This window comes from Clinocottus analis, unplaced genomic scaffold (assembly GCF_023055335.1).
Source record: "Clinocottus analis isolate CAN_PGR_092001 unplaced genomic scaffold, fCliAna1.0.p SCAF_15, whole genome shotgun sequence".
Lineage (NCBI taxonomy): Eukaryota > Metazoa > Chordata > Actinopteri > Perciformes > Cottidae > Clinocottus > Clinocottus analis.
Window position 1 is genome coordinate 6,827,604 of NW_027175876.1, and position 26,048 is coordinate 6,853,651.

Genomic DNA, 26,048 nt, shown 5'->3' on the forward strand with positions numbered 1-26,048 from the left:
TGCAAACAGAGGCCAGAGGTGAGAGGGAGCGAGGTGAAGAGGTGAGAGGATGAGATAAATGGTGGTCGAAGGGACGAGACTAGACTAGACGAGAGATATGATTTTCTTGGAACTACGAAGGGTCTAAGTAGAAAAAGTGTTGAATGGTGTACAGAGAGTTAAGCCCTTTACGGGACAGATGTGATTTTGGATTGAGGAATTGGGAAGCAGACAGTTTCTTAAAATTTGGTCATGAAATTATGTTCTTTATGGGTACTTTGAACTTTTGACTGAATGTGAAAACCCTTTAGTTGTCTAAAAGTTTCACAGTATGCATAAATATGCATACAGGCATGACAATGTAATAAGTGAGGACCGAATAATCTGACATTCTCGTTTATGTGTAACATTCACAGGGGGAAATAGGCACACATGATTTCTTTAGATGATCTGAAATTTCAAAAAGACGAGAGAAGAGGATTGGGGCTGGGACAACAAGAATGTGGAGGGTTATATCTGTGGAAGGGTGAGAGTTTTACGTGTAAAGTAAAGCAGGAGAAACTACACTTGTATACACTTGCACTGTGTCCTCTTCCCTGTGCCATTGTCTTTAAAGGCCTTTGAACCGTAGCACTGTAAAAGGCCCTCTTGAGAGTATGTTGACCTATTTTTTCACATAAATCTCAGGCAACAACAATAAAACCTAAAGAATTTTTTCTCAAGAGGTGAGGAAGACAAAGAGGGGATAGCTGAGGGAGGTGATGAATGAAAAAAGGTGATGGAGAAAAGGATACAGGAGACAAAGACGGTCATGGGGTCTTTGGAAAAAATAAAACGATAGCATGATTGACAAAAGGGTAGGGGACATAACAGATGGCCCAATAACTGTTGGCAATCAATCACAGTGGATAACTTACCGGTGGAATGGTTTAACGTGTCCTGACAGACACAGAGAGAGGAAGAATGAAGGACAGGCAGACAAAACAACAAGGAGAGAAAACAAGGAGAGAGAGAGAGAGAGAGAGAGAGAGAGAGAGAGAGAGAGAGAGAGAGAGAGAGAGAAAGAGAGAGAAAAGATAAAGAGAGGCAGCCAAAGAGAGAGAGAAACAAGTCACGAGGAGCCGGACAAGCATGCTTTCAACACAATATGAATGTTCCTTTTTCTAAAAAGCCCATGCGGAGGCCTCCTGTCCTTACAGTCTTATCAGCACCCTGAGGAGGGCCTCTGAGGCCGTGAGGAGAGGGTCCCTGTGGGCTCAGGTCTCCTGGGCTCTGCACCGTACCACCTTGACAGGACAATACACTGTATTCATCCACTGCTCCACCTCCATCTGTCTGCTGCTCCTACTCACCACAGCACAGGAATGTCTTACTGGTGCACGGATCAAAGCGGCGGCAGGTGCGTGTGCGTGTGTGTGTGTGAGAGAGAAAAATACCCTCACCAAGCAGAGTCCGTGTAAACATCACTTACACACCATAACATATGTCCACTTAAGTCACTTTGCTTATGACCATTTACATCCGCACAAACAAAAGTACTTCAGCCATGGATGTTATGCATTCCTCTTTACATGCTGACTTTTTTATGACTTCTACGGTTAGTTGTGAACAAACTGTCAGATCGGCTGCGGTCAAAAATGTGTGTCTGTGAGATTGTGTTTAAGAGACCTGACTGGAAGTCCTTAAAGCTTCAGACTGATGGGTTAGAGGGTCCAACATTACACAACATTAATTTATTATCCAGTACCTGGAGGTTAAGTCTAATAAGTGATGCTGAGGTCAGGAAACACCGATGACTAGAGAGTCAACATTCATTTTAAAACTACACTAAATGAGGCTTCGAATGAGCGGGCCAAAGAGATGCTGACAGCTTAGGTTACATTCAGGGGAAAAAAGAAAAACAAATACGTTTTGTTCCTCTTTGTGACCATTTTCTATATTGAGTATTGTGCTGCGTCCAGTTCACTGATTTCACACAAATTCCTTGGTGTCTAACTTATAATTTAAATCCACTGCTGTTGCTAATTGAAGCCTGTCAACGTATGATCTTAGAGTATATTTAAACCAAAGAAAGGCACATTATTAAGCGGTCAACCCCTGTCAAATAATCATATTTCCCGTTGCGGTGCCACACACGTTGGTGTGAGCAGTCGCGTACAGTAAATGTGCTGAGAAACAAATGTTTCTCTTCCTCAACAGCCAAACAGGAAGTAGTGATTACATCAGGAAGAGTAATCCCACTGGTGTCCTCTCACAGTTCACTGAGCGCCGCACATGCTCTCAATATATTATTATGTACACACATGCACGCTCGCAACACAACAAACTAACTGTTGTGTGTCATGTTTTGTGACGGGTTCCCTTTCTATAAAAAAAAAAAAAACAAGAGGAATTCTCTTACTTATGCTCGCAGTCTGTGTGCAGAGCTTTCTGTTTCGGTCAAAAAGATGAATGCACACAAAAACTACCAAAGATAAAATGCTTCCAGATACAAGTACATTCTTCTGAGATACCGCATGATCTCCCAAACGTGCCTGACTGCTCCCATTTCCTTGACCCAGTGTTGACCAACATTAAATAAATACGACTTTACCGAGAGGTTTGAAAAAAATGAACGGCCAGCAAACCTCCAACGAGGATATAAGCAGGCAAGAAACACACATGTTCCTCAGAGCGGCCAGCTGGGAACACACAGCAGACACATAAAATATACAGCTCCAGTCTATTAGTATATCCCTCCCTCTCACAGGTGGAAAGAGCCTGTGACCACACAGCCGGGAGAAGGGGGAAAAAGGGGGGAGGCACGGAGGTGAAAATCAAACAAACCACCAGGGTTTCCACGGCAGCATCACACAGTAAACATGAGCGCTCAGAGATTAGACAAATAGAGATATTTACAAAGTTTAGCAGCAATTACCTTTAGCTACATTATACTTGACAGCTTAAACCTCTACATTATTCCAATGTATCCAGTGTATTTGTTAAAGCTTAAAACGCACATGTGGCCGCTGAATGAATAACAGAGACGCCATACATTTAGCACCAGTATCAGATGAAGTAACTCAACATTTAAAAGGCAGAAAAAACAACTGGAATGTTTGTTTGAAACTTGTCACTAGTGTTGAGCGTCACTACGCCAAAAAATTAAACCTTTTTTTGTACATGATTTACTGGGGTCATTAGAGATGGAGCATCAAGGAAGGCTCATGTCTTGGCTATAAAAGGACAAGCAGAGGCTGCTAACGTTAAAAAAAATAAAAAAAACTTGATGGGAGTCCAAAAGGAGGCTCATCTTTTGGCTGTGTTGTCCATCAGTCCAGCACCAGCAGCAGCTTAGAGCAGAGCACTGATTCTTTGAGCTTTGTTTATACTCACGCTTGGCCTCCGCAGAGCTCACAGCATGAACCGAGGTGTTTACACTCGATGCGCCGTGCGCTGCTTTATTCACAGAAACGCCAGAGGGCGTCCACACAAAATGTACTGTGAGGAATCAAAAAGACAACGAGTGTAACTCTTCGACCAAAAAACTTTAGGTGGAACCGGCAAAATGCCATAAACCAATCTCCACAATGCCAAAGAGGGATCGTAATTATCTGTGAACTCATATTTATATACATCTACTGTATTGCGTTTGTACAAGACATGTAGAAAAACATGTCAAGTATCACAATCACTGGAAAGAAACACAGGTTCAATATCCTGTAAACAATTTAATTTCTCTTTTTTTAATCCCTAGTAATGTCAATAGTGGCCATCACTAAACATAGAAGCTCTGGAACAAAGTTCCACATTTCCTCAGATATGCTCACATGAATAAAATCGTGCAGATAAAACTCAATCCAGTTCACACTTGGATGGCAGAGACGAGCTTTATTTTGACTATGTAACGTTGAGAGGAATACATAGAATTCCTCTCATTTCCCCGTGCATTCCTCCCCTCTTCCTCCAGTGGTCACTTGTCTAAGCTTGTCTCAGCCGGCACAGCCTTGTTGACAATCTTCCCTCGCTCAGATCTGGGAATTTGTAAGGTAAACACTTGAGAACGTCCAGAAAGATTAAACCCATATCTCCACTTAGCGGCATGAAAAACATCACTATGGTGTGCTGGGTGAGCAAGAATAGTGAAGGTGAGAGGTACTGGAATATAGTGAAGTCAGAGCAAGTTGATGAACTGTAAGAAGTGAGCCAAGATGGAAAAATGTATGAGAATAAAATAAAGAGTTGTGAAAGTGTAGTGTCTAAAAAGGATGTCTTCCGTAAAGGAGCATCTTCAGGAACATACTTATAAAATAACATCTGTCGTAAACCTTGTGGCATCTTTAGTGCGTTCGCTGCAGAGAAGGAGAAAGTACATATCGTACAGACGACATGATAATACACTTTAGAAACTGATATCTTTCAAAGCATCAATATCAAACTGTTTCAAAGCGTGCATCCACCTTGATCGGAATCTACACAGCATTTTCCCGTCATGTCTGCAGCCCGACTCTTCCACACAAAAGTGCCCCACCTGTAGCACACCGAGCTTCCACCGAGCCGTGTGTCACACACACCTGTCAAAAGTTCCTACCTCTGAGTTTGAGCCCATGCTCTGCCATCATTTACCAGAAGCCACCACAATGCTGAACCGACGAAGCAACAAAAGCCCCCCAAAAAGCAAAACCAGATAGCGAGAGATAATCCAAGAGTTATCGCACAAAACAGAGTTTGACATTCACGCCTCACTCTCCTCCTCTCTCCTCTGTCTCTGTCGCTCCTTGACCGGCGAGGGAGGTAAAGATTAGAAGAATGCTGCAGCAGAGCGAGAGGGGAGGGAAAGAGGGACACTGCCAATGAAAGGAAAACAGATTGGGGGCAGAGCAGAACACGACAGGGCAAGCCGAGTGCGGGGAGTTCTAATGCATCGTGGGATGGGGAACGAACGCAGGTAAACACAGAAACACTGTTCGGCACCATCCCAGCGTGCAGAAAGGCACAATGCACGGGAGACAAATAAGGTATCACCCAGAGATCACTGCCCAAATACGTGGTGGGGTAGAGGCTTTAACTTTCGGGTCTGCATCTGCTGGAAATCCTCCGAGACGTGGAGACTTTTAACCCTGTCACACAATAGAGCTGTCGCAAGCAACACGCAGGAGCCCGCGCGTGAGTAATCTAAAATATCAGCGATTTCAAGAGAGATAAGCTCAACAATGTGGAGAGGTTCACCAAGAGGTGCTGTCTGATGTGTGTAGTTCACCTTTTTTCACTTTTACTCACCTTTTTGCATCTAAAAGCATTCTCAAAGACAAAACCTGATGCCAGCCACAACAAGATGCTAAAGAAACAGCGCATCACTAAGAAACTGCAACTATATGGAGATTGAGAGGTGAACACACATACACGCGCACATGTACACACACACAAAACATAATTATCTTTGTATAAAGCTTTAGAGATTTGGACTTAAGTGCTGTGTGAGTATGAAACGCTGAACAACTTCTGGCATGTTAAGAGCATCATTTTTGGACAATTCAAAAGATAAAGTGCCCGAACACTTTGTTAAGTTATCAGACAAGTTAAGTGGATAAACAGCTTAGTTTCCTGTGATGGAAAACTCCTCCACAGATGGACAGTTATACAGATGTGCTCATCCACTTACCGAGATCGAGACTGTTTTCAGGCTTTTCTTTCCTCCTGAAAAAGTTACGCTTTCTCCACGACATCCACTTACTTAAATTCATGATGGAAAGCAAGTCTTTAAACAAAAAAAGGAGAAAAAGGACAGAGAGAGAAAAAGAAACAAATCCGGAACAGGAAGGCAAGAAGGTGGTGGTGGTGGTAGAGAGACACAGAGTGTGAGAGAGAGAGAGAAAAAAAAAAAAGAGAAAGAGGAAGTCGAGGCGTGAGAGCATTTATTGAGTACGCTAGGTTTGTTTATTTGGGGTGCTGGGGCGGCGCTGTCAGATGTGACATCACACACACATGTTCATACTCCACAGGAGGGTGAGAGGAGTGAGTGACAAGACCAGAGGTCTGCTTCAGCAGGTCACTCAAAAAGGTGAGTGACAGGCGACGTAGAGGTTTGTGCGTGTATACAAAATGATACAACTGACAGCTGATTCTCCCCTGAAAAAAACAACGCCTCTCCGTCTCCCACGCCGCAAAGCGTGACAGCGGATAAACATGACCCAGAGTGACCTAAACTCTAAAACATACTGGGCACCCACAGGCTCCAGCAGCCACTTCCTTTTCTACCATTTATATGAAAGTGAAACCTTTGACAATCGAAGAGATGACTCGCAGTCGGAAATGAATGCAGGACATGCAGTCAAAACTGTGACTCCACTCCTGACATTTAATGCCGGTCTGAGAGCCAGTGGTGGAACAGGGAACAGGGCAAAGGTCCGAGTCCATTTGCTCATTGACATATTTAGTCAATGAGGGACAACTGAACAAACAACTCTATTCCCACAGAGAGGGTGAAATAGGGACAGAGTGTGGAAGGGGGGAGGGACACAGAGAGAGAAAGTTAATGTCCCTGTGTTTTGTTTTCTCCTGTTCCTTCCTTCAAAGGGGAAGTGGAGGAGGAATACCAGCCCGGTCCACCCGTGACCAACTTCCTCGAGTCTGACTGAATGAAATCCGCTTCCTTCCAGAGAGAGTTGTAGCAGCTGGTCTGGTCACAACGAGGGTCGGGTGGGGCTAGATCTGGCAAGGAATGAAGGATTCGGAGACCGAAAGGGAATTTCCACTTGGTTGCATCAGTCGTGAACCCAAAGACAGGCGTCCTCCTCCGTTATTCCATCCTCACCCCCCCCCCCCCCCCCCCCCGCCCCCTCCGAGAGCATCCGTCACCAAACTGCTTGGACGAAGCTGTGTGAGTGCATATGTACATAGCACTGGCATAAAATATCTCTGTCTGTCTCTCTCTCACACAAACAAACACACACACACACACACACACACACACACACAAAATAGCAAAATCCCACGTCTGACTGATGGTTGGGGAAAAACGTTTTTCCTGTCTCACCACAAACATCGCTTGAGTTTACATGGCATTTAAAGCGGCTCATTTACTGGATGTTTGCTATTGAAACCTGGGTAAATAGTTGGTCTCACTGTATTTATGTTGCTGTATGTTTTAAAATAACTTATCACTGAGTCACAAAGAATAACAAAAACAAATATGTCAAGCTACAAGGTTCAGAGTTGGATAAGATAAGACCCCGACTGTGTATCCTCCGCCGGCTGACCACCAAAGCCTCCTCGCCCACAAGCTCAATAAACCGCGCAAGATTTAGACAACATCAAAAACAAATGGAGGATCAAGGACAGTCGCATATCTATGTCTTCTAGTTACACCATTAGCCTTCACTGTTCTCCACTGACAGAAACGTCCACCATCTTTGCTCTCCTGCAGACATTTGTAATGAAATAATGTAATTAATGTTATAGTTGTGCCAGCTTCCTGTCCTGATTGTCAACTTTGATTTCCGTTTGTTGTCCCCACCCGTCACAAAAGAGCAGTCACAGTCACACCCCTGAAACTTGTGTTGCAACAACCCGGTGTGATTGAGGCTACTGTCCGCTTGTTTTACAAGGGATTTCTCCTCCAGTGACGGATGTGTTTATGATTGTTAACCCGACACACAGCAGTTAACAGGACCACAACATGTAGGATGCTGGAAATGGTTGCTGTTAAATACATTTTGGGTGGATCTTTCCTTTAAAATACTGTTCCATAAGTGGCTGATGCGATCAAGTAATCATGGCTGAGCGTCTCACAAACACACACACACACACACGGATACAGAGGTCTAATCAGGAATTGACTCGTTCATATCACATGCATTGACTGTGTTGGATTCTTACACATGACATCTGTTGCACTTCTGTCCATCCGGGGAGAGGGATCCTCTTCTGTTGCTTTCCCGACAGTTTTTTCCTCCCCATTTAAGGGTATTTTTCAGGCCGTTTTTCCTGAACCGATGCGAGGGTCCTGGGACAAATGATGTCGTACGTGTACTGATTGTAAAGCTCTCTGAGGCAAATGTGTGATAAGGGGCTATACAAAATGAATTGAATTGAAACCTCAAAACCTCTTGGTGGAGGTGCATAACATGTAAAGGAGCCACACTGTCCTTGGCTGACCCGAGACCTTTTCACACCCAGTTTGTCCTATTTTTCCAGACAACCATGAGGCAATATTGAAAAAAAACAATTGTGATGGTTCAGTTTTTGGTTTCCTTTCCACTTTTAACTGTCAGAATTCTTTAAAAAGTTTGCACAATGCAACTAGTTGTAGCCCATGAATACTAGAAGTAACACAAACATATTAAGAACTAAAAGGACAAAAAAAAAATCAGGAATATAAGAAAAACGTCATATAATTAGATTTATTGAATGTATTAGTTGCTCATTTGTGTAGCATTAAATGGTTAATCTAAACTCTTTGGGCCTCAGCCTTTTTTTTTTGTTTTAGTAAATCCTGTCATGCGAGGGGTCAGAAGGTAGATTGGGCAACATGGCTTTGTGGCCATACTGAGCCAAGAACAGTGGCTAAAAGAAGGATTTAAACGAGAAGTGCTGGCTTTGGAAAGAGGAGATTGACAGTTAAGAGGAGACTGGTTTGTATGTGTTTAACAAACCACAGGAACATTCAACACTGATCATTTTCTGCCATTTCTAGCCCTCTCGAGAGGAGTTTAAATGTCAGCTGGGCGTGGTGTCTAAACACACACACACAGTCACATGGACCAAAGAGGCAGAGTCCCACAGACGACCACACCCAGGGGAGATGTTTTGGCCAGTACTATTCCCAAATTTCCAGCCTGAATTTTGCAGCGCTTGCTTCCTCCCACTTCCACTTCCCAGGCAGTCAGATCCAGCAAAAAGCAAATAGATATGTGCGTGCGTATATATATATATATATATATATATATATATATATATATATATATATATATATATATATATATATATATATATATATATATATATATATATATATATCCAGCTGCATAGCTGCATAGCTGCATTCCCTGCGGACACTTTGCTTCCTCAAAGTCAAAAGATGCTCATGAGAAATCTCACTGACCATAGACCCATACAAGAAAGTGAAGCTGGAACACCAGAGGCAAAGAAAAAAACAAAATAATTCAGGTCATCACATCTCAGAACGAGAGGGCGGCCACAGTGAAAGCTTCTTTGTTTTGATTTGTGTTCCATGCTACCCACACATGCAGATGCACACCCATCATTATGTATTTGCATAACAATGCATACCACTGCACTCCCTGACAGAAAGTTTTTACTGTCGCGGATGAAACTTTTGTTAATACTCAGTACAGCCTGCTGCCAGCAGCCAAGGCGAGAAATAAGGATCAATGACATGTACTTGAACAAGTATGGTGACAGAACTTCAGAGAAGTCATCCCACCACACCCTCACATTCCCATTCTCTCATAAGACACAAGGGTTAGACGTTAGTACACGCTTTAGTTTACTCACCAGCACAACAAACACTAGGTTGACAAAAAAGTTTCCAACTCAACAAGATGCAATTTCATCATTCAGCATGTCACGCTTAAAATATACTGGATGAGTAGTTAGGTCTCTGGGTAGCTCAATGGGTGAAAATGATAGAAATATAAGACTAATTCAACAAAGTCAAGCCCTTTTAAAGCTGTACACTCAGGGAGCTGGAGTCACCCACCAAATCTTTAGCACGTTGCTCGGGACTGCTGCTACTGCTGGTATGCTCTCACATTTAAAAATGTACAATCACTGAATAACACGGGAGAGTTCTGAGTGAAAAGAAAGAAAAATATCTGAAACAATAGAGAATAGAAATATGAAGAAGAACAAGATGAGGTCCCGTAACGAGAGCTGTACGATCCGAGTTTTGAGAAGGCGCTTCCCCTGCAGAGCTCTCAGGTGACATAAAAACAGAGAGGAAATAAGGTCAGGTGAGTGTCCAATACTGTGTAATGGTTGTTAAACAACAGTCCTTAACCCTGTGGATGATATATGACCTTTCACCTTTGTTTGCACTCTGGAATGAGTCGGGGAGGGGAAGTGCACGGGCAGGATAGGTAGATAGGGCTTCAGGGTGTTATGGGATAATTCAACCAGGACCTCGTCAGACAATGTTTGTCACTGCTCTTTAACATCCGTTTCAGCTTCCAAACCACACACATCTGTTTCTCAACAGAGACGATTACAGGTAATGGTTCTTTCACTGCAGGTCGTCAGGAGACATTTCTGTAAGATTTAAGTCAGTTTAATGACAATATATGTACCTGTCATGAGGTCGAGTTTATGTCTTCAGGTTGCCAGAAGATGTTCATAAAAAACAGTGCAAATACTCACATGTGAGGAGCAGGAACCACTAAATGTATTTACTTAATAACTCAGACACTTCCATCGACATATTGTTTCAACATTATTCAATCTAGTAAAGCTTTTCAGTGACTATAATGTCTTCATCAGCGGCGTATGCTGAAAAATACTGAAACGCGACATCTTACTAACTCTGCAAATGGAGCAGGAAAAAAACAGCACTTATGTGTGGCGCTAACACGACAGGTGCAAGATGGGATTTTTCTTTTGTTATGTGTAAACCCGCCAATCACACAGTTAAGTTCCCACCAAAGCAGAGTTAATTTTCCCAGAAGCACCATTTTCTCCAGCTTCACACAGTTCTTCGCCGCACATGTGTCTCTCTCTCTCCCTGGTCCATTGCGAGCTTGCATAACTACTTGACACGCTGGAAAACATGAGCCACCCGCCCTCACCCCCTCTCCACGCCCCTCAAGGGGCATGAGTGTACATGTGTGTGTGTGTGGGGGACAGACAGTCTAGCTTGATGACCTCCATCGTTAGTGGTGATCTAGTCGTGCTAGTTTACAGATGGAACACACAGCAGCTAGAATAACTAAAACAAAGGTTAAAAATGACAAATTTAGTTTACTCTCCGGAAGGTTGGTGTTCGCACAGTCAGCAGTAATGACGAAACAGAGAGGTGTGTGCGCGTAGGGTGTTTTAGCATACACTCCACTGTTGTGAATAAAGACTTCACTCCTTTAAACACGCCCCCATGGCGGCTGGAGATCAGATGAACAAGTGGGCTAATGCTTTTCTAACAAGGCTTCTCTCAGCTGTGAAAACCTTTTTGCACACACGGACACACACACACACACACACACACACACACACCTGCTTGTCAATCACCTCTGTTAGCCCATGTTTCAGCCCCATGTGTGCTACAAATCTCTCATTCTCACCGTCTACCTTCCAGTCTGAATCTTTCGCATCGCAGCAGTTGCACTTTCACAGGATCAATAACAATCGGCCTCTAAAGCTCCGGGTAGAGCAACGCCTATTCCATGTGTCCTAGTAACAAATAACCTTTTTACACATGTTCCTCATTGTGAGGCGTTCCCCCTGGTTTGACCTGGATTTTCAGAGTCCACATACTCTCTGAATGAAAGAAAAGAACATCTCATTTTAGCCAACTTCCGTGAGGCCAGAAAGACTTTAGTGAAGGCCTCGACAGAAGTGTGCCCTGCAATTTTTTGTGGGTAGTTTTAGTGTGCAGCTAAGCTCTGTGCTAAATGTTCGCCTCTTTGGCAGAAAAGAAAACATTACTTTTGGGGTTGCTAGGGAAACCTGAATCTTTGTAAGAAAAAGCATTGTGGTCTGGAGCCAAAGAGTCGTAAATTACAAACTCCTGCCGGCACGGAATCTGCCAGCCTTCTTGAGGCTGCACGGGCGTGGAAAGCTGGCACATCATGGACTGGACAAGACGGATAAACCTACCATCTTTTCTGATTATTACATTTTCTATCTCACAGTTTAAAGTCAGGAGACACAAACAGCAAGGATGGGGAGTTGGCATTGGGCACTGGGGAAGGATGTCCAGCAGATTTCAATAAAAGCTTGTGGCAGACAACCACTTTTTGATGCCAACATAAGCATTTATGTGATGAATTCCAGGTGCACATTGCAGTGAAATAACATACCAATGAACTGCTGCTTTTAAGTTGGTTGCTGCTATTATTTCAGTTTACATACAGGCCTCAATTTCGTTACAGGGACAGCAGTGTTGGATGCTTAGTTCTGTTACGTTTACGTCTGACATCCTGTGTTTGACACTGATGAATAAAGAACCACACGCGTGCTTGTTTTTCCTATTTTCCTCTGTATGTAATGTGATATAGTGGCAAGACTCAAGATGTGGGCTGGATACCACTTTTGTGTATGACACTTGAATTGAAGTATTCATTCAATAATTCACGATAAAAATCATCCTCATTGTTAGCAATTGTTCGTATGTTTAGATCTAATATATAAGTATCTATATATTTATTTGAGTGTGAAATGCCAAGTTTTAGATTAAAGTCATGTTCGCGAAGAAGAACTTATTTTTTTTAGCATCATTTAGCATCACGTCTCCCATAATCACTTCTTATCGTCCCTCCAACAGCCAGCAAGAAATTTCTTCTGTGAGCAGAGATGGACACACAATAACCGGTTCAATATATGATATTATGTGCTCCTCCTGCCAGAGCAACAACTTGTTCGTGTGTCTGTCTCTGTCTCGTGCGTCTACAAAAGATGAACCTATGGAATGGAATGAGCCACAGAGAAAGGGATCCCGGGGTGTGGCTCAGTCTAGACCCATCCCTGCATTCTTGTCTTCTGTTTTCTCCGCTGTCATTGGTCACCTTGCCTGTGACTTTCTCGTTCCCTTTACGAATGTGTTACAATCAACCATCTCTCCTGTTCCCTTCGTGCCTTTGTTACTTTGCCTCGGTCTCTTTTCCCCTGCCTCCATGGGAACTGAGGTTAACCATGCACAACAGAATTTCTGGCTCTGTCAGTGTTTCCTTGTCAGCGACTGCTCTTATGCACGTACGACTAAAAAGTTCTCACAGTGTACGAATAAGAAGACGAGTCAAATTCACTAAAGACCACGAAATGATCTGACAGCTTTCGGTTTAGCACACATGCGCACACACTCGCTGCAAGCGGTGTGTCCAATATGGAGCATCGAACGATAAACAAACTCAACACGGCAATCTCGAAAAACATACCAGATCTCCACTTTATGATGTCGTTGAACTCATCATTGGCTCCTCCCTCTGCGATGTCACCGTGCGACGCCATGGTAGCTGATAGATTCAATGCGTTATCCACTCAAATTGGGTGATACAGTTCCAGGCTTCTTGACACACCTGTAAATAAGAATAAAACATAAGCTCCCTTCTGCTTTAATGTGAAGTTAACAGAGAACATAATCTCGAAATGAGGCCTGGAGAGTCGAGGGGTCACATGCATTTGAGCTTTACACACTAAACATTCAAACATGGTCACATAGCGCGCAGGAATATCTGACGCTTCATGAGGCTCAACCTTGATCATTAAAACACTTAACAGCTGTTTGAGACTTCACCTCCATGTCCACGGAACAATTCTGAGGTAGAAACAAATTGGTATCAAGGCCTTCACTGACAATCTGGGCATTGATTTATGTGTAAAATACATATCAGTCATTTATGCTGCAATAAGTCTGGAAAAGCATTAATTGGAGGTGAAAAGAAGTATTGAGTCAGCCACCGTAGAGATTTGTTTAGTGTGCTCATTTTTCTTTGGTTGGTCCCCACAAACCATCATACACAGTCAAAGGCTTGGCAAATCAAATGTATTCTTCCGACGCTGCTGATCTTCATGCTGCATTACAAAGTTTTTCCACTTAAGTGTAAGAGTTCAAAATACATATAGTCTAAATTCAGTGGGATGATTTGCACTTAGTCACTATCTGCTTAGTTCATTTAGGACCCTGACAATGATTTCAGAGGTCTGTGATTGTGTAGGAAGGGTAAGGGATCAGGTTTATCATCATGCAGCCCCTGTTCAGAGAAGCTGACCCCGGACTGTGAGTTATTGTAAGTGGTGCAAGTTCCAAGTAATGAGCTCAAGTGATGGGAGTTTCCTCTCTTGGGGAATAATCAAATATCATATTACCCTCAAATTTTAACATCTCGTCATGTGCCGATATTTGCAAATGGCGCTGTGTTTATTTTAAATCATAGAATGTGCGCTCAACTTTCAGTATAGTGCCAAAAAATGAAACACCCTATGTCATAATTTCCAAAGTTTGACTTTGTGAATAGGTCAGCTGGTGCTGCCATCGCACAGGTCATTTTTTAGCACCTGCTTTCTAGTGTAGAGTTAATGCTTGTAGTCTGTTTTGAATCAGGGTATCCTTTCATTAAAAACTCAAGCATGTCCACTCCCAAAATAGCTTGCTTTTACCATGAAAGGAGTGCATGCGCAGTTTTATCAAGGAGTGCTTGGTGGGTTACAGTTCTTGAGAGATGATGCAAGACCCAAAAATAACAACTGTGAACTAAAGAAAAAGGCAGTCCCGTCTATCTGGCTTTACAATTTCAGTTCCTCTCACTGGGAGTGAAGTAGTTTTGACAACCATAACTTGAGGAGACACTCAGCCAGTCTAACCAGAAGTCATTGGAGCTTTAAAACTTCCACAGGTGCAGTTTCAGTGTTGTTTATTTCGAAGATGAGCTGACAATAGGCAGTGCTTTGGTTTGAGATTAATACATGTAAAGCACTCCTGTGTTGTATTAATTTGACGAGATTATCGCCTTCCTGGGAAAAAAATAACTCACAATGATAAAGCTACACAACACACACACACACACACACACACACACACACACACACACACACACACACACACACACACACACGGACTTTTAAACCAATCGAAGTTAATGTTTTATCTCGTAGGTATTTAGGGCTGAGTGACTTTTCATCAGGCAATGTACACTGAGAGCCCACGCTACCTCCGCACAAGACCTCACGATAACGAAGAAAGACCTCTTAACTTTTAACCGCCACTTTACACCCAAATGTCTAACTTCACAACCAACGTCGCGTCCCGTTGACTCGATGACGGGTCCGGTGAACGATTTAGATCTCGAGGCATTTTCATGGATCCAAATCAGACACTCACCTCCGCTGTCACCAAGGAGTCAGAAGACGTGCTCCCTCAAAACAAGTCCAACGCGTGCAGAGTCTGGATACACAAATGACGTAAAATGTATGGGAAAAGTTTGTTTTGTAACGTACATTAATCCAATTAATCTAAGGCATGTTCTACTCGGAGCGAGGCTCTCTTCTTTTTCTTCTTAACTGCGTTAGCTGACTAAAAAGAAGCGTCCTCACGCGCATCCAGTCTCCACAGTGTGCCAAAAGGGACGCCTTTTTTTGCAACGCAGCGTAACGCACAACTACGGTAGTCTTTAAAACACACGGCAGGCTGTCGCTTGGAAACAGAAAGATGGTTATCACGTTACACGGGTGAACACCGCGATACTGCGGGACTCGGGTCCCACAACTTTGTTTCTGTTGCTTACTTGACTCTTTCTCCCTGCTGCCTAAGCGACGTTAAGCTCGACCGAGTTAGCTTGAACCTAGCGGAAATCCTAGAACAGGTTCTTCAAAGTAAAAGCTTCTTCGCGGCTGCCAAAATAAACAAGTACCCTGCCTCCTTGTATGACATGTTAAATTATTTACACAACATGTGTTGAGATTTTCACAACTCAGGTAATAATTACATTTGCTATGGATTCCAGTTTCACTCTTAATAGTCATCATTTAAGCAGGCTACTCCATACATGTTGCGCCCACTAAATTTATTGTGAAAGTTTCAAACGGAAACACAAAGCTTCCTCTCGGTGGCTTTACACTCATCTCGAGTTTTTTTCCCCTCTGGCTGTAAAAGTTTTCCTGACGCGGAGATGGAAACATGGCGCGGTGGGCGTCACGTGACGTAACATCAACGAAACCAGTGATTCCCACTGGGAAACACAAAACTTTACAAGAAACCGTAACTGTGGAATAATATCTGGAATGTTTATTAGGCAGAGGGTCTTCGAAACCTTTCCACGTATAAACACCACAGCGTTCTTAAATTTACTATTTACAAAAAGCAATTTACTCAAGATATATGTTGCATTGCAAACATGTGTAATGTGACAAATTTTATTTTTTCACTATACTATATTGCATCAGTGAAAGTAAGTAAGTTTGCTATGGTAGAAGTAGCAATATCACAGAAAAAGTCTAACATTAAAAACACAATGTTGAGGGGAATCTATTTAGCAGACATATGGAATATAATATTCATAACTATGTTTACACAATTGTAGAATCACCTGAATGGTTGTGTTTTCATCAACTTAGCATGAGCCCAATAAATATATGTATATATAGGGAGCAGCTCGCTAAATTACGAATGCTGCTATGACTCTCATTGGCTAGTACTAGTTGTATTTATTAATTAGAATAGTTATGTTTGAGCATGACACATGCAATTGGTGTTTGAGTAAGATCCGATCTGAAGCATGCCATCCTCATAGCAGGATTAGTCATTAAGCAACACATCCACCTAAAAGTACAGTGTGTAGTGTTTGGTAGCATCTAGTGGTGAGGTTGCAGATTGCAATCCATTGAAACTTGTCCCATGTGCTCGGAGTGTCGGAGAACCGCGGTGGCCAAAACGCAAATGGCCCTAAATACAGTTTTATTTGTCCGTTCTGGTTTACTGTAGAAACATTGCTGCTGGTTCAGAAAAGAGGCATCTATCTACTCCGTATGTAGACATAAATGGCTTGTTCTAAAGTGAAGAAAACACAATAATTTTAACATAATAAAACATTATATTCAATTTCTGCTCATATCCTTCTTATATTACATACTGTTGATAGTGTCAGTAATATGTAATTAACTTCAGTATTTTACTACAGTATACTTTATTGGAATATGATTATTGATATATAAAAAGGTCATGTTTAGGTTAATTTAAACTACCTTATTCACTGTTGGGGCTACTTTAATAACTGATATGTGTTATATGTCAATGATTCTGCAAAAAGATGTATGATTAGATGAACGTAAAAGTACAACTCTTTAATGTAATAAACTAGCAGATGGCAAGAAATAAGTGATTACGTCAGACGTGTATAGTAGTAACAATAAATTGTATATGACACGCAAAGAAAAACAAGAAAGAGCAGACAACTTGACCGTTAAAATGGGACTAAATGTGGATGGAAGTAATCACTAAAGAATAGTACAAAAAACAACAGTGCCAATATAAATTACTTTAATGATAGCAACAGATATTATTGCAATAACCCCTTTCACCACCTCGTATCTCAGGTTTCACCTTATTGTATTGAGTGATGTGTTGGCCTGAAAAGCAACAAGAGTGGACTGAATAATAGAGTAAGGCCTATTAGAAAGAGTCTCTGGAGCTTTAGGGAAGCAGAGATGTTGATCATCCATTGTAGGGCCTCATCCTTCCCTCCTCCCTCTTCTCAGTTGGCAGGGCTCTTTTGTGGATGCTTCCTCCCACAACTCAAAGAAAAAAAGCTCAAGTTCACAAATTACTGCTCTCTTAGGCCTCAAACACCTATCCAATGACAACATATTTATTGAGCGGCGAGAGGGGAATGCTCACTTACGGTTCACTGACATGTTAAAATAGATTATTGAGTAAAATAAGGACATTTTACTCTAGTAAGAACTGCCTTATGCACATCTACCACAATTTGTCCCAGAACCTTGACACAAGTTATAGATGTTTACATGTATTGTTTGTAAGCACTGCAGCGCAGAATACCTACATGTAATTTCAATGGGTAAAGGAACTTTTAAAAAGCGTATTTTACATTCACACTTGTATCCATGTGACTACAGTGCAACAAACATTTGAATGCTACTTTCAAAGAGTTACAGCTATTTCTATCTGAGAAGCTTTTCCTGTGGCAGATGCAGATGACTGGGTTTCCATGAGGGCATTGCCCTTGCTGAAATTATAGGGGTTAGAGTGTGTAGGCCTTCAATGAGCCAAAGTTGGATTTCAGCCCAGAGACTACAAAGCAGGGTGAGAGTGCCCTCTTCTGCCTAAAAAGTGTACCTACTCCTAAAGGCCACATTAGCTGGAGGACTTAACTAAATAAATGCAACATAAAACAACAGATATTCATAGTTGTATGACCAAATTCACCACAATCAATTTAGTTGAAATTAATTTGGTATTATCGCACAGGCATATTCACCAAATATGCCAAATCTATTGCTACTTTAATTAACTGTATGAACCACCATAAGGTGGGCTTGTACCCGATTATTTAGCATTATTGTGCTATCAGCACTACTTTGTTGCCAGTTTTGACTAATCAAAATAATTTTACAACAAGAGTTTCAAAAACATAAATGAAAGTAGACTACTAAAGAAATTGGAAAAGTGTTATAAAGAAGGGCAGTTAAAGTGCCTTTGTTGATCACACTAGAAGAGTAATCATTACAATATCACAACAAAGGAGCAGTCTTTTCATCAATGTGTTCACGTTTGTCATGTGACCACTATTTGTGGATTATATTGTTTTTATTATTCCATATCTTAGCAAAAAAAAAATCAGATTTTACATTGGCATGCCTTCCATACAAGCATAAAGTTATATCAGCCTCCTCATCCGAACTAAGTGTATACACAGTTGTATTACGCCAGGGTTTCAGGGTTCGTCTTTATCAAACATTCTTCATATATAATGAGTGTCACTTTGCAGTATAGCAAAAGCTATACCAGGAGTGGGGTTCGAACCCACGCGGACATATGTCCATTGGATCTTAAGTCCAACGCCTTAACCACTCGGCCATCCTGGTGTATACACCGCATATTGCTATTTCTTAACTATATAAATCTACTCATAGTTGTATGACGTTTACGTGTTTTACTTTTGAACGCCGACGGAGTTATATCAACAATGTTCGTTCTAAATAGAACTAAGTCATTCTGGGGAGAGCTATGTTGCTCGCGCAGCTCGCAGCTAACGTGTAAGCTAGCAGCTAATGTGCACGGTGGAAATCTGGAGCGATCTTGCTAATGCCACGCTCGTGGACAACTAACTAGCGACAGAAGCCACTATTCAGCTGGGATCAGCGTTAGCAACATCCACCAGGACGAACACTAAAACGTTACACAGCTCATTTAGAGGCGTCAAGTTGTGTCTTATTCCTGCAATTTTGAAGATGACTTGGAACCAGCGCGAGCTAATCTTAGATAGCTGGGCTGACTTTAGGATGTTCGTTACATGAACCGTGCCTGTAACTTCCGTGTTGTTTGTAGTTTCAAATATCATGAATCCGATCAATTTGGATGTAATGGTCAAACATGGCCAAAAGTGTGATTTCTGTTCGAGCTCACAGCTCCCTTTACCCCCCATGAAGAAAGCCGAAGAAGCCACGACAACGGACCGGTGGTCACATTCAGTTCCACCATGTTTTACTTTGCACAACCATTGCACCATTGTATGTGGACTAGTAGCATGTTGGCGATGATTACACATGAAGACTACAAAGTAATTGCTGATATTCATTATGGACTTGAGTAAAAACTAAATTCCTGTGGTAATCCAAGGCGAGGGTAGAGTGTGGAAGTTAACATGTTTTCTAGTCAATTGGCACAACTGTAAACAAATTAGGAAATTTAGGTAGTAGGAAAAATGTGAAATCTAAATAACATATTTATATTATTTTGGTTTCCCCAAAATGTGATGCCATTCAGATGCAAAACAAAAAGTTACATTTCAAACTGCTTACAGTCGACCTAAAACTGAGCTCTCGTCTTGCCCTTTTCCAACTTAATTATGCAATAGCAGATGCACTTGAAACTCTACAGACCTTAAGTTCAGTTAAAAGTTGGAGTTTTTATTTGTATGAATTTCAGATTACTTTACATGATTCAGATACAAGTTTAAGAGTGGTGTGTGCATTTGGTCGCTTTGCTTTATCAGCCACCAAAGGCCACGTCAGTGAGTTTCCAGACCCATCATCCCTCATCAGTAAAGCTGCTCCACTAATCTGCTCTATGGATATCTCATCTGACATACTGCTTGTGGACTCATCCTTCAAGTACAGACTGCATCCTATCAGCATCCACCTTCTACATCAGATGGTGTCATCAGCAATCAGGATGACCCCACACAGACACAAAGGGATTTTGTCATTTGAGCACATGACATGTTTATGAAGTGGATTTACAGAGACAACATGTTGAACGCACTAAAACAAAAGGTGTGATTTGTTTTTCCTTCTATACATATCTGGCAAAATACCTCTGTGGACAAGTAACTAAAGAGCCTCAAAGCGGATACATTTTTTTCTTTTGATTTCAACACAATGAGTACTTGTTAACAAATAATACTCTGACTCACATAAATTATTTAAGTGTAGATTATGTTTTGGACAGCTGGTAACGTTGAACATGGTCTTATGTCTCAATTACGGAAATACAGTGTTCTGCTGTTCAACAGCAAAACTGTTTGTCTTACATTTTGTCCTTATGCGTGTGCATGCAAAGTCTCAATTCATTATGAACAAAACACATTGTGTAACATCTCTTTTTAGCTTATAACTTTTTACACAGTTAAATGTTTATTGAATTTTTTAATCATCCATAAAATTGCATAAATTTAAAATAAACCCTAAACGAGTTGGTCATGATTCCAACAGGGTAGACAGGGACAACATTGTTGAAAAGGATTCTTCCTTTTGTACTGCAGGGCCCTCTTAATGTAAACATTAATTTTCTCAGTATATTCTTCTGTGCCACACACATTAGCCTCGATGTTATTAATCATGGATCCTTGCTCCTCCACCAGCACGGCCATGTCCAGGAATAGTTCATGGACCTCCTTCAGCCGGACCTCCAGCTCCACCAGCTCCTTGTGTCTGCCTTTGATCTCGCACATCGCCCAACGGGACGAGCGTGCACCTTCGGTCTGCAGGCTCTGGGACAGCTCTGCCCATCCTTCACCACCTTTGTCCACCATCACGTCCAGCTGGTCATCTGTGATGTCAGACCCCAGTATGGAGGCCTGCCTCTGGATCCTCTGCCGGCATGTATTCCTCTGCATCTCCTCCGCCTCATTGTAGTTACTCATGGTTTCTTGGAAGGAACGGGACAGCGTGTCGTACTGAGTTCGGGCAATGCGACTAACAGCAGAGTTAAGACCTTCTTTTTCCTCAAGCTGGCTGCTCTCCCTACCCAGGGCCTGAAGGCGGACATACAGAGCCCCCCCATGTTGCTGGATGCCCCTGGCAATCGAGTCGGAGTCCTTTTTGAGTAGGGTGAGACGCCGCACAGAGGTGCCATAGCGTTCGTTATTTATGGCCAGACGCTGCACCTCTAATTGGAGCAGGGAGATCTCCTTGCGTATGGAGTGGGCCTCTTTCAGGATGTTGTCCATAGTGGCTGTGTTCTCAAACATTACCGTCTGTTGAGACAATGTCACCTTGTCTACGTCATACTCAGGTCCATTTAACTCTGGATCGTAGTCCTCTTGCTCCTCACTAATGGTCTGCAGCCTCTCCAGCATGTCCCTCATTTTTGCCTGAAAGACCAGTGCAAAACAAGTCTTGGTTATTATGAAAATAGATGAAATTCATAATGCAAAATTAGTATTGCATGTGTTCTACATGTTGGGTGGTAGGCACTCTCATTATGGTACAATGCTACTTAAAGTGATGGCCCCATACAATATAATAAAATTACATTAAACATTGAGTACCTTGATGACATCATGTGCAGAGTCATAGTTCATTTACCCAAAGCCAACATGTCAGCGTTATACCACTACAGCAACAATGACTAGTTTATCTGCAGTAGGTTTTCTTTCTGAGATGAATGACAATGACAGTCAAGGCTTAAAGGAGTTGTTGTTTTTTTCAAACCAGGAACAAGGAAGACAATATCTTGTTGAAAAATAGACATTTCCTTTGAAAGCGGGGTTACGGCAAAAGAAATTATTGCACCGTATTTGTTTCAGTACATTCATTTTGTCAATCACACACTGCACAACATATTTAAAAATGCTGGTGCTTGCCTAAATCTCTGCTGTTAAATAGTTCATACAGTCCAAGTCCGGACACAGAAAACCTATTTCCTCATACCATATTAGTACAAAACCAATATTTTAAAAGCAGTCACAATGTAAGGACACACATCTAAATCTCATCTTCTTGAAAGTCATTGAATCAGCTCTTCCTTTACACTGATTAGGTCCAATTATCTACTTGTCTCCAGGTGCCTCTGCGCCGCATAAGAAAAGTTATGAACAACTCAACTATCACCTCAAAGGGCCTTACCTCTTGTGACAAGGTCCCACGAAATCAGAAAGCAATAAAATCTCTTCAAAGTGTACCAGGCTGATTTGTTTGGTCCAAGGCGTTTGGAAAACACATCTTTTTATTCTGATGAAGGAAGTTATCCGTCTGCTATGTGTTCAGCGTGCGTGTGACTGCCACCCCTTCCCAGCTGACAGACATGGGCCTTCCCACTGCAACACACAATACTTCCTTGAAGGAAGACCCATTGTTTTTGGTACTTTTTCTTGTCACTTCAGACAGACAGCATGTGAGTAAGACTACATTCCTGTCGAATGATGCATTCAGGATAAATGTTCACAAGAAAGTTGTTGAAAAAATGTGAGGAATTTGACTGAGATCATGATTAAAACAAATAAAGTTTCAGGTGAAACTGCTTACAAAAAGGTGTGAGTATTATAGTAAGTAGCCAGGTCATGATTTCTAGAAATAGACTTGAGTTTAAAAAATACATAATTGATGGCATTTTAAGCACATATCCCATTATATGTTTTGGAGGGAAGGAAAACCTCTCTATTGACAATATCTACAAAACAAAACATAGATTGAGAAATAGCTTTACCTGTATCTGGAAAAACATGCATTTAGCATTTTGGTGAGAACTTTCTCTTTAACTATTTGACAGCACTCCACTGGGCTAATGCAACACAAGCTGCTATACGTTTGGTAAGTGATGACGCCTGTGTAAGTATGTGTGTGTCTGAGGGGCCACTCAGGTGGGAAGGCTGAGGATCATTCAGAAGGTCTAAGCCTGGATGGAGATCCTGATATATATGCTTGGGATTCCAGGTATTAAATGAATCACACCTGAGTGAGCTATTTACTAGTTAGCTCAACCCCTTTTGAGTCAGTAACTGATCATTTCAAATTAAGAAAATGTGTTTATACTAAATGCCATCTTAATTATGTTTCAACAGGTCTTTATTTTCATATGTTAATGTAAATGTAATGTTTTAACAAAATAAAGCCACACACATTGATTTTAATATAACCGTTTATGTAATATACATGACACCACAAAAGAAAGGTATTATATTCATAAAATAGCAGTTAAAAGTAACAGATTAAGTGTACATCACATTCAAGTGTCCTCAAACGAGACAGGAAATATTAAAAAACAGTAGGGGATTTTGGGAATGTGAATGGCTGCTTACTTTCAACCAAACCAATTTTATAATTTAGATGTTTATATAGTATTGTACAAAAATACTTACAATCTAATCAAGAACCACTAAACTGTACAATTCCTTTGAGTCGTATCAGACAAAATAATTTAATCTTAGATAACAATTGTGTGAATTAACTTGTATATAATAAGAGGTATTAGGTTTTAGTTTACTGCATCTGAAACCACCCGGTCAGACAGCTTGCCCATCCTAAACCTGAAACTTCTCTATGAATTTTGAATGCAGAAAATCAGCAGGCTACAAAACCTTAAACAATATTTTCAGGTCTGCATGCCACCTTATGGGGGATGAACTCTGATTTGTGATACCTGTGATCAATGGATCACTTTTTAACAATTTAAAATACTTTACCCTTGTCTCTCAATCTAGACACATAGTTTAAACCGTTCTGTGAAACCTACATTTTACCTTCTTGAAAAGATTATGCAATAGCTCTACAGGCCACGCTGATAAAGTCTTTGTGACAATAAGAAGTTCTAATGATACATCCAGAAAATGCTTATTGTCCTTTGGATTGCCCCCTCGTCTTTGTCTAGACAGGACATTGCATATTTTTCTGTCCCTCTACCATCTCTGTACGGTCATCAGTCGACACATGGGAAACAGCTGCAAAACATCTTTTTAAAGGGGTTGTTATTGTCATGGCGTTTGGCCCTGCCGAGTTTGACGAGGGCCTCCTGTATGCCTTCGTCGGTTTTCTGAACGTTGGTTTGGATGGTGGTCAGCATGGGGCCCTGCTCCTCCACCAGCAGGGCGACGTCCAGGAAGATCTCATGGATGCCATTGATACGGGTCTCCAGGTCCACCAACTCTTGATGACGTTTCTCAATCTGGGACAGAGCTGATCGAGCCGTTTTACCTTCAGCCATCACGTTGTCATTAAAGATGTTCCACTGACCTTTCTCAATCATCTCCTCCACCTCCTCTCCTGTCACCTCACGTCCCACTATCTCCATCTGCCTCTGGATCTGAGCTTTACAGTTCTCCCGATGACTCATCTCGGCCGCATTGTAGTCAAACATGGCATCTCGGAAACTGTTGCTGAGGCAAGCATACTGGGTTCTAGCAATGCGCGTGATGGCAGAATTTGAGCCATGTTCTGCTTCGAGCTTGTGGGCTGTGCCGTCCATTTCCCGCAGGCGTACCAGCACATCCTCAGCCCGAGCTTTTATGTCAGCACCAATAGCGTTGGAGTCCCTTTTGATAGTGCTCATGGTGGTGACCCCCTTGACCATGCGAGAGTTCTGCTCACGGAGCCTTTTAATCTCCACGCGGATGAGCTGGATCTCTCTGTGGATATCCTGCGACTGGGAAAAGATCCCCTCCAGAGCAGGGCTGTTGTCGAACACCACCGCCTCATGGGACAGCTCCTCCTCCAGGTCCACGTTGCTTAGGGTCTCGGAGACGGTGGAGTCTGCATACTCCATCTGTTCCACGTGGTCGTTGGACATTTCCTGCAGGTTGCTCAGTCTGTCCCTCATGGTTAGGCTGGAAAATAAAGGAAGGCTACAGATGTCTAGAAGATTTTCTTTGTCCGGTTATCTTTTCTCTTCCAACACACATTGGTAAAGGTGACTCATTAAAGATGGCTGACCTAAAAGAGTAAACAACAACAACAACAGCAAATATTTAAATTCACCGCTCATGAATAAAACCTTTTTGATGGTATATTAGATATTCCTTTATATGGCTTAATAAAGGCAAAAAAGGAACACAGATGGCATTCAAGATCTAAACAGAAAACATTTGCAAGTTTAAACACACCCAGTGTCTCATTTAAGCTGGCATACCTGTTTCCAAGCCTTTTCCTTTCTCAGCCGTCATCCACCCAACACTGGCTTAACAGGTTCTCCAAAGAATAATCAAATGTGTGGTTCCTCACCAGACTAGTTCTTTTAACTTGTTATCTGTCTGCTGTCTTTATTTAGACAGGCATTTTGACTTTTTACCTAAGTGGAGCATAAGACTCAGCAGATACGGAAACATCTTGGATCTTCAATTTTGAGTAATACTCCTATGTAAAAATATTGAGGTGGTGACATCATTAGGTTTTTTAAAAGGCTTCTCAAACAGAGGTTCCCAAACTTGAGGGAATCCTTCTTGATCTTGTTGTAGTCTTCCTATTTCAGCTATAGGAATAATAGTATCTATGTTCAAAACAGACCATAAATAAGTTGAAATCCAATGTATAAAACAAAGATTTACAGATATTTATATTGAATCAATGGCTTCTGGTCATCAGTTTGGAAGTCATTGTTACAATACTGAAAAACACTACTTTTATAATAATTAATCAGATGCTGGCTCAGTCTAGTGGTTAAACAAGTATCTGAATTATTGGTAGCAGGATACATACAGGCATGTTGTGGGCACCTACAGGTAGGGATTTTTGTAAACAATATAAAAGCTATAAAAAAAAAAAAAGATAAATGAAATACGTACACATTTTATGCAAGCACAACACTCACCGGGTAGAGAGATGAAACATTCCCCACAAGCCCAAAGGAAAGCTCCTCACCTGTTGTGCTCTGATGTCCGCAGCTATCAAACGTTGTCTTCTAATGTAAGGTGACCGAGGTGCCACAGCACCATGCTACAGTCATGAAGTCGACTGCTCCGGACTGTGAGCACGTACAA

At 41.8% G+C, this 26,048-nt stretch overlaps 3 protein-coding genes and 1 non-coding gene across 11 annotated transcripts in view; all 4 read right to left on the bottom strand.

Moving 5' to 3' along the window:
- utrn (utrophin) overlaps positions 1 to 15,428 on the bottom strand; it is a 162,729-nt gene extending 147,301 nt beyond the window's left edge. For 5 of the 8 annotated variants that reach the window (XM_068577614.1, XM_068577615.1, XM_068577611.1 and 2 more), the window contains exon 1: positions 5,621 to 5,702. In XM_068577614.1, coding sequence (XP_068433715.1) covers positions 5,621 to 5,702 — 82 coding nt within the window. Of the gene's footprint in view, positions 1 to 5,620; positions 5,703 to 13,061; positions 13,203 to 15,004 lie in introns of those variants that run through there. The other 3 variants (XM_068577619.1, XM_068577612.1, XM_068577613.1) reach the window with 2 other exon arrangements.
- A 3,212-nt stretch (positions 15,429 to 18,640) lies between these two features.
- On the bottom strand, positions 18,641 to 18,723 carry trnal-uaa (transfer RNA leucine (anticodon UAA)). The gene has a single exon. It is a non-coding gene; the product is annotated as a tRNA-Leu (tRNA).
- A 1,820-nt stretch (positions 18,724 to 20,543) lies between these two features.
- LOC137786030 (syntaxin-11-like) lies at positions 20,544 to 21,446 on the bottom strand. Its single transcript, XM_068577633.1, has one exon. It carries the CDS (start codon positions 21,444 to 21,446, stop codon positions 20,544 to 20,546), a length of 903 nt encoding a protein of 300 aa, XP_068433734.1.
- Positions 21,447 to 23,468: 2,022 nt separating this feature from the next.
- On the bottom strand, positions 23,469 to 24,945 carry LOC137785845 (syntaxin-11-like). The gene has a single exon (XM_068577371.1). It carries the CDS (start codon positions 24,890 to 24,892, stop codon positions 23,996 to 23,998), a length of 897 nt encoding a protein of 298 aa, XP_068433472.1. The 5' UTR covers positions 24,893 to 24,945; the 3' UTR covers positions 23,469 to 23,995.
- Between the last annotated feature and the right edge of the window lie 1,103 nt (positions 24,946 to 26,048).